We start from the raw sequence: 13,143 nt of genomic DNA, 5'->3' as shown, positions 1-13,143 counted from the left end.
CACTGTCCAGGAAGCGGCCGGGTTCAATGCATGCGCTCTGCGTATGCGCGTCAGGGGTCAGTTGGTTATGTCCAGTTACGCCGGCGGAAGTCACAGGCATCACGCCCACCTCGAGAGCTTATTTCTGCTTATTATGCGTCCGCTTGTTATGTCGTAGATATTCCCCCATTTGCGTCATATCACCAGCTCTCATCTCATTCTTCGCATCTGGGTTTTGGCAAAGAGAACTGGTTTCCTTCAGAAGAAAAAGGTAACCTGGCTAGTTTGCAAAGGGCAAAAAGTTAGCTGATTACCCTCAAAAGGGAAAAAGTGAGCTGATTTTTTCCAGAGGAAAAAATTGAACTGATTTCCTTGCAAAGGGCAGGTCACCGTCAAAGTTTACTGTGAACTGAAGACCTGTGGTGCGTGTTATGCTGTCTCACTGAGGACATCCGCCCCTACCCCGCACCATGGCTACCCCTTCCCTCCCCCCCCCCCCATGTACGCCCACATGAGGAACGCTCAGAGAGGCGGTCCTACTTTCCAGCCTGCAGTTACCCTCACCTCATCCCAGCCCAAGACAAGACATCCTCCAGACCTCCCCACCTCCAGCGACGAGCCTTTCAGTGAGCCGGTCATTATGTATGGTTTGTGCAGAATATGTCAGGAGCTCATGTTTTGTGCAGAATCTGTCGGGAGGCTGACACCAGGAGGATGATCCAAGGATAGGCACCTTGCTGGTATAAAAGAGCGCAGTGCATGCAAGTCGATCTCCGATCACAGTAAAGCCTGGGAGGCAGTTGCAGTGACGAGTTCTCAAACAGATGAGCGGCGAGCTCCAAATGACACTCAAGGGGGGCGTGACATTAACAAGGGTTGCAGGGCATTCATGGTCAACATCTAGGGTCTTCAGGAATCAGGCATTTTGTTAGAAACACAAAGCATATGGGTGTGGTGTAAAATTTCACAATAATCGCGCAGATTGCCCCCTCCGGTTCATATTTGTTGGATCCAGTGAAGGAACACGTTGTTGGTTAAGCTGTCTAGTGCCACGACGCCATTGAACACACACGGATAATACCAAAGCAGACGAACAGTGAGCTCTATGGACAAAGCATGTTTCCACGGCCCGTTTTGTCTGTGTGGTGTATGGGCTGACAACGAAGCAGCGACTAGCAATGCTGATGCTGCCAGGCAACTATCCGCTCTCAAGTCACCGAGTTAATTCTGCGCTAACGGATGCGTCCCAGCTTCGCCCCAGGTGGGCACTGAGCACTGCGCCAATGGAATTGATGGTGGGTGGCATTTGACGGGTGTTGATGGTGAAATCGCCGCCACTCGCGTCACCGGCCGGTAATATTGATGAGGAAACATCGTCAGATGATCCACGATGACGCATTTGCGTGCTTGTATGGAAACGTATGATTTTATGGTGGCGGGTGTGGATCCCGAGAACAGAAGTTAGCACCGCTTCCCTAGCTTGAATCATGATGTGGATGTACGCGCATGAACAGAAAGCGTTCCGGTGTTTGCTTGTTTATGTCAAATTTGCCACCTTGAAATATCGTTTTCGGTGCTTTTAAACCACTCAGCTCAACTTTTCGTTCGACAAAATGTAACGCAGATATCGCTCACGCCGACGGAAGCGGATTCAGACGCAAAACACTGACAGCTTGTCTCTGATCATCCGCCTCAAGTTGATGATTACGAAGGCCCAGTCTTCCGTCCCGGGATGACCCGAAAAGCCAAGCATCAACACAAATAAAAACGGTGCGGCACTCGCTGCTAAGAGCAGGAGTATCATCACTGGCTTGCTCAGAATAGCGTATCTTGGGCGTTTCTTACTTTGATTTCGTCATGGCTGGAAATTTGCGTGTATACGCATATCCGTATACATACACATATATGAAGCAAACATTTCCGCAAGGACAGATTCACCATGCTAAGTTAAGTGACAAGCTGGTGTAAACAAGGTTTATTTACTCTCATCTTTTGACAGAATACATCTCACAGGCTCCGTTAGAAATTATTAGAAAATGATCAATTCACAAGTTGTGGGAGAAGTATATTCTTGGCAAAGTTCGGACACACAATTTTCTTATTTTTATCAATGATGAAATTTCTCTAGCGTAACCTCGGGCTTTCAGGATGTCCTATCAGCCCTAAACCGCCTAGCATAAAAAGTAGTGCAGAAACCAGCAACCCGTTTGCGTTTCATTGATTTCATGTCGTGAACCTATAAAAAGGCAGCTATCTTTTGTCCTGATATCCGCTCCTGTCATCTTGATGTGCGTCATTCCGTACCCTCTGACCACACCAACTCACAGAGGTAAGAAGACTTGAGATATGCGACCAGTTTGACAAGGCGACCTTGTTGGGGATGAGTGCAGTTCCCTCAAAAATACTGCCCCAAAACAGGGACGTGGTTTCACAAAATGGGATGCCGGCTGAACAGTGAACATGACACGGTGTGTCCTCAAAAGACGTCAACGACCGGTTAAGTTCCTGGATTTGTTCAACTTTCTTCTCAAAGTCGGGGGTGAAGTGGAGCCCAGGTTGGGAGTGGGGAGGCTGGAGCCCATTGAACTGAATAAAAAAAAACTACGCCACGGCCCAGAGTACGAGCTGTCACTGATTTTACTTAAATCTGACAAATCTGATGGCGCGTACAAAGATGATGATTGCGAGAAGTTGCTGACGGCGCGGTCCGAAAACGTGTTTCAAACGGTTCAGAACTAAAGGCCTGACACCCAAGCTTGGGCACTGACTACGCCTGTTGCGATAAGCGCGTTAAAGCTCGGTGCGTTGCGGTGATGCCCCACAGAAGGCAGAAGAGCTCCCCCTGAGCCCAGATATCCGACTGATTCTGATGTTATGGCATGCTCTGTTTATTAGCGCCCTGTGGCTTAGCATCATGTGTTCTTGTATTTTAGTTCGTGTGATTGTGTTTTTTTGTCAAGCAATCTTACACGTGTGAAATTGTAGTAAGCAGGTAATGAGATCTGCGTGGCCCTCAAGAGAGTCCTGCTTTCGTCGAAAGGTTAAAAAAATGTCGGAGTGAAAGCCTGGTGCTGGTCCAGAATTACTACAAATTGGAGCTGCGGCAGGATTACTTCTGCTCGCATGGAAAGCTCCACGACCGTCTGAAGGAAGGGTAGGCGTGTTCGAAATTCACACGTGTGTCGTTTGGTTTTGTCGCCATGCGCGAGCTCTCGCGTAATAAACGGATGGCGTGAAGTACGCGTTTGGAACTATAATGTATTATCAAGCCATTGTTCGTGAATGTGAGCGTAAACGCGTCATCAGCACGCCCGCGGCTGACAATCTCGTGAGGCGAAAATTCCCCAATGCATATATAAGCCCTATGCATAGGTCCCCAAACACGAACTGTTCAATTTCATTGTGTTTAATACCATCTGCATGATGACAAAATCATTTCCGATGACATTCCCCTCTGAGAGATATGCTCAGGCGAGGAAACCATCTCCACTTCACTAATTTCACGCCGTAAGAGACACCTTGCCCGCACGCCGCTTTTGTGTAGTTTGCGGTTTAAGTTAGGGAACAAATCTCACCTGTGGGGGATGCATCCCCTGTCTTTGGTTGACGTTTTTCTGTTTGCAGCGTAATTTGGACTTACAAATCGTTTCGGAATGCTTCAATTTCCAAACATTTGAGAAATCACTCAATGAATACATTACACTGGACCACTGTACCCTAATTTGCATGTGTAAGAGATGTTTGCCTGTTTGCCATTATAGCTAAACCAGTCATGTCCTCGTCTTTTCCAGTCCCTGTCACAAATCAAACAAATATAACACTATTTAAAGTGCAAAGCTTCTATTTGCCAATATCTCACTTCCACTCATAGACGATTCGGGTTTCTCAGCGCCTTCTGATGGAAGCGATCACGGCCGCGTAGCACAGAGGACAACCGTGATGAAAGCGTGCTGGACAGCCAATGACACACGAATATAACAATGTACAGGATCGTCATATGACATATGACATGACATATATCAATGATGAGCAGTATTAGAAGGCCATTTTTGCACGGCAGGCGGTGAGAATGACTTCGTTTCCAATTTTATCCCAGTCGGCTTCTATCCCTGTCAACATTTTGTCGTTCGACTTCTTTTCGTCCAACTTTTTTCCACGCGACTTTATGTCCGGACGCCAGCTGAAAACCCGGGTGCAGAGTGCGGTTCAAGCTAGAGAGCATGGGACTTGCACTTGAAAGGGGAAGGAAGAAAAGCGACCCAAAAGTGCAGTCCGATAACACGATCCTTGTGTCGGAGTGCCAATACTGAACAAAGTTTCGGGTTGGTGTGCCAATACTGAAATAAAACAGCGGTGCTGGCCATCCGTTCCGCCCCGCTCGTACACTGTTGCGTGAGGCACGCTAGCGCACTAACTAGCCGATCGTGCTAATAAATTTTAAAATGGCAACATATATAGGTAACGTAGACAAAAGGATAAGACGCCTTCAAACCCGAGATAATCGTTTGCATAGCGTAAACAGGTGCCTTGCCACGTCGTCACGCAACCAAGCCGCAGCGTCACAGCAGGGTCGCGTTGGCACCCCATTCTCAAGCCAACTTCCACGCTTGCCAACACGGAATAAATCCGTTACGGCTTTGACGAAAAGTACCCACAGTACTCCCCGGGAGCCCTTTCGCACCCGACTGCCGCAGACTGAATATTCCTGCTGTTTTTTAAGTTATGCCATGCACTGATGGCAACATTCCAACGAAAAATCGAGATCAGAGTCACGAGTCACGCACGCGCTCTGACGGCCAAACACCTGAAATTCGACCACGGCCACATGGGTAACTCACTAAAACTTGGACCAAACCATTGCCGGGGAGCAGTGGTTGAAGGCCACGCTTGTGCGTTTTCGTAGCCATGTCCTGAAAACAGGTGCTTACAGAGAGTACTGAAACCTCACCAACAGCTTTGAAAAGTAACAGCATATAATGGGCGTGCCTGAGTCAAATGCTCGCACAGTGTGCGCAAGTGCCGCAACACATAACCTTACAAGTCAAGGCGCAGAGCTGTAACGATTACACGCTTGCCCTTCAATTCGAAATCAACAGATGTTCAACTCCCAGGTGGTGCTCTCCAAATGCCTGCTGAGTTTCGGGCCTTTCATGTGATCCTTCTGTTCTTGACTTGACTTGACTGTTCAACAAAACGTGCCGGCCAAGCATGCCATCTATGGTTGGTCAAAACTCACTCATCATGAAGGTGCTGCGATCTTCCTGCGCCTTCTTGCTCCGCAGTATCCTAAAATGGAAACCATGAACACTATTCCGGCTGATTGCCCGCGGCATGTACTTCCTTGGAATGTACACCAGATCAATTTTATAGACAACTACGTAAGTTGTTACGTGCATTTGCGAGGAACATTAGGGACAAAGATAGGACAGTGCCAACAGCTTTATTCCTCGTAGAATACCCAGGAAAGGTGAGATATGGATGGTCTAATACTTTGGCTACATGCCTGCGCTGAAACGAATCTCAGCAGTATCACGCGTCACGTGACATCACGTGACGAACAGTCAAATTGTCTATTGAAGCGCGTTGGTTTTGTGTCGCTCCGACCGCGGTTGCCGGGGTGACGCCGGTCTCTCGAACGACCGCTCGTCGGCTTTGGCGCCGCTCGCCTTCTCGTGCCACCCATGCAAAACCAATAGGCTAAAGGGTAACTCTCCGGTGACATGGAGTGGCCGTCACTTGAGGATGAACTGACCTTGAAGGGCTGCCTTGAGAGGCCAGAAAGTTCGACAAGCGCCATTTACGTTACGGATACTTCGAGATGCATCTCATGAACAAGTGCAATGTCCAACTGATGCGCGATTTGAATCGCGTACCCCTTGGTCTTGGTCACCGCATATCTCCTGTGAGTGCCGGCTTCACCTTGCCATGGGGATCCGCTACCGGTCCTGTTCCTGTGAGCCGGGTCAGCGGCAGCACGCGCTGCCGCACCGACGGCGCATCGGCAGCCGTTTCGCACGCTCGCCAGCTGGCCGGCCCCGACCCCGAGCGGCTCTCGGCTCCCGGCGAGCGCCGCCTCCTCCCCGTCCGTCGACCGACCGGCTGGCACCAGATACGTCTCACACGCACGTGTATTACCGCTCCCTCTGCGGATGCCGGCAGGCGCGACCAGAACAGCGACGCCGGCCAGACGCCAGCCGCCGCCGGCCACGGCGCTCGAAAACGAACGCGCGGCGCGACCACGCTCGCCGAGCGCGACGCTTGTAGATGACCGGGATGAAGGGCAGGCTGGAAGGTCGCGAACCAACAGCGCTCCAGTTAAAACGCGGCACACGGAGCTGGCAGTGGGGGCCAGACCCGCGAGCCCGATTTCGAGGAGGTGAGAAATTACACAAGCGAATACGAAAACGGAAATGCTGCACGTAACGACAGGCTCTAAAACAAGCCGCTGCCTCCAGCCAGCACGATCTCCACGCACGCCGCGCGACCGCCCCATCGCGCCGCTCGCTCGCGGTCATCGCGCCAAAATCTGGCGCTCAATATTGCCTGGGGTACAGCCAAACAGGCGCGCCCGCCGCCGCCCGGTGACCTGTAAAACGACACCAATCGGCCGAAGCGCCCCAGAATGCTGGCGCGAAATCCGCCAGTCCGCAGCGCGTCTGAGACACCCGGCGCCCCACCTTCCTCCCCTCCCCCGGCGCTCGGGCCACCACTTTGTACGGGCGGCGCCGGCGGCTGCCGCCGGCGCCCTTCGGCGCGGCACCGGCCTCTCCGGACGACGCCGCTCAGAGCCGCTTCAGGGTGCGCCTCGTCTTGTCCTTGAGGCGCCGCTTGTCGCCGGTCGCCGGCGGCCGCTCCGCCGCGTGCTTCTTGGCCGTCGGCTCGCCCTCCTCCGCCGCCTTGCTGCCACGCGCCACCTGTGGAGCGGCACAACACTTAAGTTCTGCTGTCCGGCCGTGAGATGGCGGGATGGCCGATCGCGTCGGTCCAGATTGACCGCAATCGGAGTCGTCGGCTGTTTTCAGAAAAGTTCACTTTTTTACTACCAACATGTTATGAAACCTACATACTTATTAGAATGACCTAAATTAGTGTAACACGGTTTTAATTGGCTGAAACTTAACGTGACCACGAGCCGGCACCACGCGAACGGCACACAGCGGAAGTCTCTCCTTCAGCAAAGCAAACGGAAGCTGCAGCACATCACCACGCAGTTGTCACCACAGGCAGCAGAACCTATTGCAGCTCGTGCTGTAAAACTTTCGCAGTATTTGCCAGCAAACTGTCAAGTGGGCGTGGATTTCTCTAAACAGTGGACTATTACCCAGACATCACCGGAGCTCCTCAACTGCCAAGGAAAACGAAAAATAACCCGCGGCGAAACAGACCACGGATCAAAACCAGATGACCTCGGACACTTATGCTGCCAACCCGTGGGGTTTAAACGGCACGACGACGCGCTGCCGACACATGATAAAAACCGGCCGACGAAAAGCAATATATGACATCGCAGTGGCTAGGTCGCTCTGTTCCGTTCCGCTGGTTGCGCGCACGGTCGCACAAACCATGGACGTCCTAGCAGTAAAACGCATCACAACACCTGGAATACCTGGTTAAGACTAGGGAATCAAAGAAGACAAAAATTCTTAATTGACATTGTGTTGGCGGACGTACCATCTACCAAACACTTGAAGTTGAATGCTGACCAACCCAGTGAAGCAAAGACAAAAATGCTAAATTGACCCTATTGTGCTGGCGAGCGTACCATTTGCCCAACACTTGAAGCTGAGTGATGACCAACTCAGTAATACCATCAATCACCTACGAAGCGGACCACGCCACTTTTCCAGTTCCAATCTCGATTGACCAATGCTGGGGCGCAAGCCTGGAATTCCTAGGCCATAAAAGCGGTCGAGGCATGCAGGCCAGTTCGCTGAGACGTGACCCCATCTAATTACGTGAGTTCCCAGAGAACGGCTCCATTTGCTTACGTCAAGGTATAGTCTGCATGCCAGTGCCACCGTCGTCTATTACCGCGCCACTCGTCGCACGCGGCGGAAGGCGTCCCACTGCTACATAACAAACGCCATTCTGCACAAATAAATCACGTAATGAATACTGCAGTGCATGAAGCACATTTACCAGTTTGGGCTTGGACTGCTGCTGACCCATTTGTCATGCCCCCCCCCCCCCCTGGCCAGCCAGCCAGAATCCTTGACTCCCTCACCGGCATGGATGAGGGCTCTCCCTGACCTCCCTGAGACGCCGCGCCAGCCCCGGACCGACCTGGGCGTGGATCTCGGTCATCATGCGCGCCCTCTGGCAGTAGTCGTCGTAGCGCTCCAGCAGCATCTTGCCCGCCTCCTCGTTCAGCGCCGACTCGGGGTTGGGCACAATCAGCAGACATTTGATGGTCTGCCAGCAGGCATCGCGCGGGTCAGACGGGGTCGCGTCAGAAGGGGTACGCGCCACCCGGTCAGACACGGCATCACATGACACGCTGGGTGGCCCACGCGCTTTGGCCAGCGGCGTATCTACCTCTGCATGCCGAGTCGCGAGGCTACATGGGTTAACCAGGGCTGCGTCACGAAAGCCGCACTCGTGCAAAGCGGCTGGCTGTGCGCCCCCTGCACACGGCACGCTCCGGCTCGTGCATGATCGACGCACTGTTTATAAGCCAGACACACAGGCAATCCAGCAACGGATCATCAACTCGTCAGAATTATGTGATCAGTGGTATACACCGAGCGTTACCGAGCCATCGAGCTAGAGGGCACCAACGAAGCCACCGAGCTGATTGTGCTACCAAGCTCCGGCCGGCGCGTGCACCAGGGGCACGCTCAGGAGTGACGCTGCAGCGTCCATTACCAGGAGCAGGTGCTTGATGCCCAGGTCCGCCTTCCAGTCCTTCTTCAGCGTGTTGACGCAGATCTCGCCGTTGACCGCCACATTCGGGTGGAAGATGCGCGTGATGAAGAACCCCTTCGGCGGCGAACGGGGAAAGTCGCGACTGAGCGCCAGCTTCACCCGGAACACGCCGCCCGCGTACGGCGTCCCGGCTGTAACCATGGCAACGGCGGTCAGCTCCGCCCAGAGCATGCCGCTCGCATGTGGCGCCCCAGCTGTAACCATGGCAACGGCGGTCAGCTCCGCCCGGAGTACGCCGCCCACGTACAGCGTCTCGGCTGTAACCTTGATAGTGGCGATGGCTGTGACACTGCAACGCCCGCGTCTGACATCTTATATCTCACCTGACATCTGACATCTTACCACTAGCTATGACAAGCAAGACAACCTTTCAACGTCCACAACCCCGTTTGCCAAAGTCCAGGCTGCTCATGTGATTGCCACTTGAAAAACACATCACACTTTGCTCTTGGACTTTCCGCTCTGAGAACAAGATCAACTTGAATCCAAGTTGATGCTGCTCACTTTATTTTCCGCGATCAGCGACCAAGTTTGACAAAGGTAGTTGACTCCTCATTTGGCTAAAATCACATAAAACTTGCTTCATTTATGCCAGGCACAAACCTCAATGACATAGGTGGGCTGGTTGTTATGTTTGCGGCCCAAAAACACATTGCCTCCATCGTGGAAAGTATCACCAAAACCAGAAACAAACTTAAAAAAGTGGATCTATGTCAGTTAATAAAGCAAATTATTAGACCCAACCTGCTGATAACCACAAATGATCTTTCTCATTGAGCAGTGCCAATCAATCAGCATGCAGCACTCACTATTGTTAATGAAAATGACAAACAGTTTGAGAAAATACTGCTGTTAAAATATAAGTTAAGAGTTTAAGGTGCACACTCACCTAGGAAATGAACAAAAACAGCCTAAACCACATTCTTTTTATCAATGACAGTAGTTACACACTTTCACTCCAGGATCCGCCCACATAGTCCTCAGCCTCAGCACATCCTCTTCAGTGTCTGCACGCACTCTCCCGGCAACCCATCAGACGCGCGCACCCTGCACCAGAGGTGCTGCAGCCTCTCACGGCACAGGCCCCTCACCGGGTCCGTCGATGAGCGCCTCCACCTGAGTGACGTCCTGCTCGTTGAAGAGCACTTTGATGCCCTCGGGTGGCGACGTCTGCAGGCCGGCGAGCTCGCGCGCCACCTGACGGATCGTCTGCGGCGACAGGTTCTCCACGTTCGACGTCTGCCGGCAGGCGAAGAGGTCAGAGTGCTGGGATCCGAGTGAGAGGTCTGGGGTTCGACTCCCGCCCGGGGACATTTTGTTGGCCATGGTTGAGTGACAGTGTAGCGTTGATGGGTTGGTGAATACCCTGACAATGATGGGTGAGTCAGGCAGATCAAAAAGTCATGTTAGTTGTCAGAGGATCATGATAAGGTCAAAATGTCATAAGGTCAAAAGATCACAATGAGGTCAAAAGGTCCTGATAGGGCCAAAAGGTCATGCTATGGTCAAAATGTCATGGTAAGGTCAAAAGGTTGTGATAAAATCAAAAGGTCATGCCAAGACTAACAGGTCAAGATAAGATCAAAAGGCCATGTTGGTTGGGTCATGGGAAGTCAGGAAAGCTACAGAGGAGTACATCTCTCTGGGTGGTAGGTGGCAAGGAGAAGTGAGCCAGATATAGAGCAACAGTGGTTAAAAAAATGCATGGGAGTAGGGAACTGCCAGCTGAATTAATTCAACACCACTGATCACTTTTGTGGCCATGAAAATGGATTAGGTTCAGTTTGGGGACATATGCAGTTTTGGGCGGTCTCTCCTGTTTAATGCCAAAAGGGTTAGCTCAGATATATGCACTCCACTAAGTTCATCATGGGCCAAGCTAAGACAGGAGCAGCACAGTCACAGCAGGCTACAGAAGGAACTAACTTTTAGCACAGTCACTCACCATTAAGTAGCAGTATCTGTACATAGTCAGCATGGCAACAAGTTATGATTTTGCTCGAAAACATGAACTCATTCTGTTCATGTGAACTTTTGTTCTGACTGGGGATTCCATGACAGGATGGTGTGGGTAGCCAGGGCTCATGCAATGACCACCATTGCTGATGCTCAATTCAGAGATGGGTTTGGAGCATCTTGAAAAGTCAAGTCAAGGAAAGTCAAAAGTCAAGAAAAGTGTAACAAATGTATCCATGAAAGTCAAGTTCAGGTACAGTCAAGTTAGCCAGCTTCAGTATTAGTCAATGCAGTCTATCAAGATCAGTCCATAGTTACAAGTCCAGATGATAAAAAACTGAAGTAAATCCCAAGCCTGGCAGGAAATATACATCTAGAATATAAAGAACAAAATGAAAATCAGAAGTCTCAAAGAAAGCAAAATAAACACACATACTGACACCACTGAGCATCACACACTCCCATCAAATAGACCAAGCACCAGCATGTTTCTGCAATGCATTACACCAATTATAATTTGGGATTGTACACCTTCCTCACACACTTATCATGTACTGATCACCATTTTAAACTGAAGCAAGATGCATGCATACAGGATAAGCAGGGCTTTGACTGGATATAGTATGTGTTTAAGTTTGTGGTGAGGAATGATATCACTATTACTATGTTACTTAGCCCTCATAAGCTTGCACTATGTCTTAATCAGTCAGGAAACCATAAGTACTGGGTTTTAATCCCTGAGGTGCCCACCCTTCCTTGCCATGGTGAGAGATGGGTGACACCATGTATGCTCAGCATCTGACTGAGCTGCAATGACATCCAAATAGCAATTCTTTATCTGCAAAAATGTTCATAGTAAAAAATTAAAGGTAGCTAGCATACAACATGAAAAGCAGTAATAATATCAATCAATAATCAAAGAACTGATTTACATTTGCTCTTATTAAAGTAACTTGGCCTTTGGATATAAAACATATTCTACAAGCACATAAAAGCAACCTTTAGCTGCCACCTAAAAAGCAAATATAGCAGCAATCTCAAGCTGTCACCTTAAAAGCAAATACAGCAGCAACCCTTTGATGAGACATTAAAGCAAATATAGTAGCAATCTTCCGCTGACACCTCAATAACATTTCCTAACTACAGCCAAAGTGCAATCTATCGATAGTTTTTAACCAGTCACACGTAACCAACAGCTGCACTACCAAAACATGTATAATGCCTAGCATGCCTTGCAAATTTTTGTACCACATGTCTAAGCACCATATATCCATGCAAATGCACATATGCTGTAACCTGCAAGCCTGACACCCAAACCAAATTGTGCTGCATGGCTATTGCAATGTAACATGTTATCATCTGCAAACCAGCATATATGAAGGCAAGTAGGTACATGCATGCTACCTAGGTACTTGAACAGGATGGACAAAGCTTTCTTTTATAAGGTAAAATAACGAAAAATCGTATAGACAGAATCTGCTTACAGTAGCCATTCCTTCTGAAGTTTCTTGTATTACTTGGATTTGTTCTGAAACACAGAAAGAACAAGATTAACATGTCCTTATTCAATAATTTTCACTGAAATTAGAGCCACATACAACAAAACAGGACTTGGATATGCTGAGCAACAATACACAACCCAATTCAGACTGCTAACAAAATATCGTCCTAGAAAATAGTTCTGCCAACATTTATTCAGCACATATTAACAACTTCATCGTTCCCTTTACGTAATCTTAAGCTTCGAAATCGTTACCTGTATGTTCACACCGGTACGATACACAATCACACAGGCCATTAACGCATTTGAAGAGTGTAAGGTACCTACACAGGGTATTTATTACGTTTTCTTCGAGACAGACAAGAATAAAACGTCGCCGTTCGATCTACTCGCTCTTCGTTCGATGACACCGGACCACCAACGTACTCCACCCACTCGTTTTGCGCATCGTCGGCTGTCAGCGACCGTTGAATGGATTCAGGTACAAGGGAATAACATACGATGCACATTTTCAAATGCTGTTAACCAAATGACGTAGAGTGACGACATCTTAAATTAATATTCGGATTTTGTGAGAGAAAACCTATCACATGTTCTCAATATGCTTATAAACAAAATCAAAACTACCTTCTTGCTCAAATCTATACATTCATCGATGTTGTTCAAATTTTGGCTACCTTTGTTCTGGTGCTCATCATAGTACGTTACGTCAATGCTACCAAATTAGTGGCATGCAGATTTCTTCATTGACCCATACAAGTCAATGTGGAACTATGGCACAT

General features: G+C 49.6%; 1 protein-coding gene across 2 annotated transcripts; it reads right to left on the bottom strand.

Annotated features, from left to right (window-relative positions):
- Window positions 1-6,241: 6,241 nt before the first annotated feature.
- Window positions 6,242-12,832, bottom strand: LOC119095505 (ubiquitin-conjugating enzyme E2 S-like). 2 transcript variants are annotated; one of them, XM_037218346.1, is made up of 6 exons: window positions 12,617-12,832; window positions 12,345-12,388; window positions 9,996-10,143; window positions 8,845-9,035; window positions 8,263-8,391; window positions 6,242-6,893 (listed from the first exon to the last, which is right to left on the bottom strand). In XM_037218346.1, exons 2-6 carry the CDS (start codon window positions 12,351-12,353, stop codon window positions 6,762-6,764), a joined length of 609 nt encoding a protein of 202 aa, XP_037074241.1. In that variant the 5' UTR covers window positions 12,354-12,388; window positions 12,617-12,832; the 3' UTR covers window positions 6,242-6,761. The 2 variants fall into 2 exon arrangements, with proteins under 2 accessions (XP_037074241.1, XP_037074240.1); XM_037218345.1 differs by having other exon boundaries at window positions 12,689-12,832.
- Window positions 12,833-13,143: the final 311 nt, after the last annotated feature.

This window comes from Pollicipes pollicipes, unplaced genomic scaffold (assembly GCF_011947565.3).
Source record: "Pollicipes pollicipes isolate AB1234 unplaced genomic scaffold, Ppol_2.1 Scaffold_4219;HRSCAF=4965_pilon_pilon_pilon, whole genome shotgun sequence".
Taxonomy (NCBI): Eukaryota; Metazoa; Arthropoda; class Thecostraca; order Pollicipedomorpha; family Pollicipedidae; genus Pollicipes; species Pollicipes pollicipes.
The sequence above is the reverse complement of the archived record's forward strand: the minus strand, read 5'-3'. Positions and strand labels throughout refer to the sequence as shown.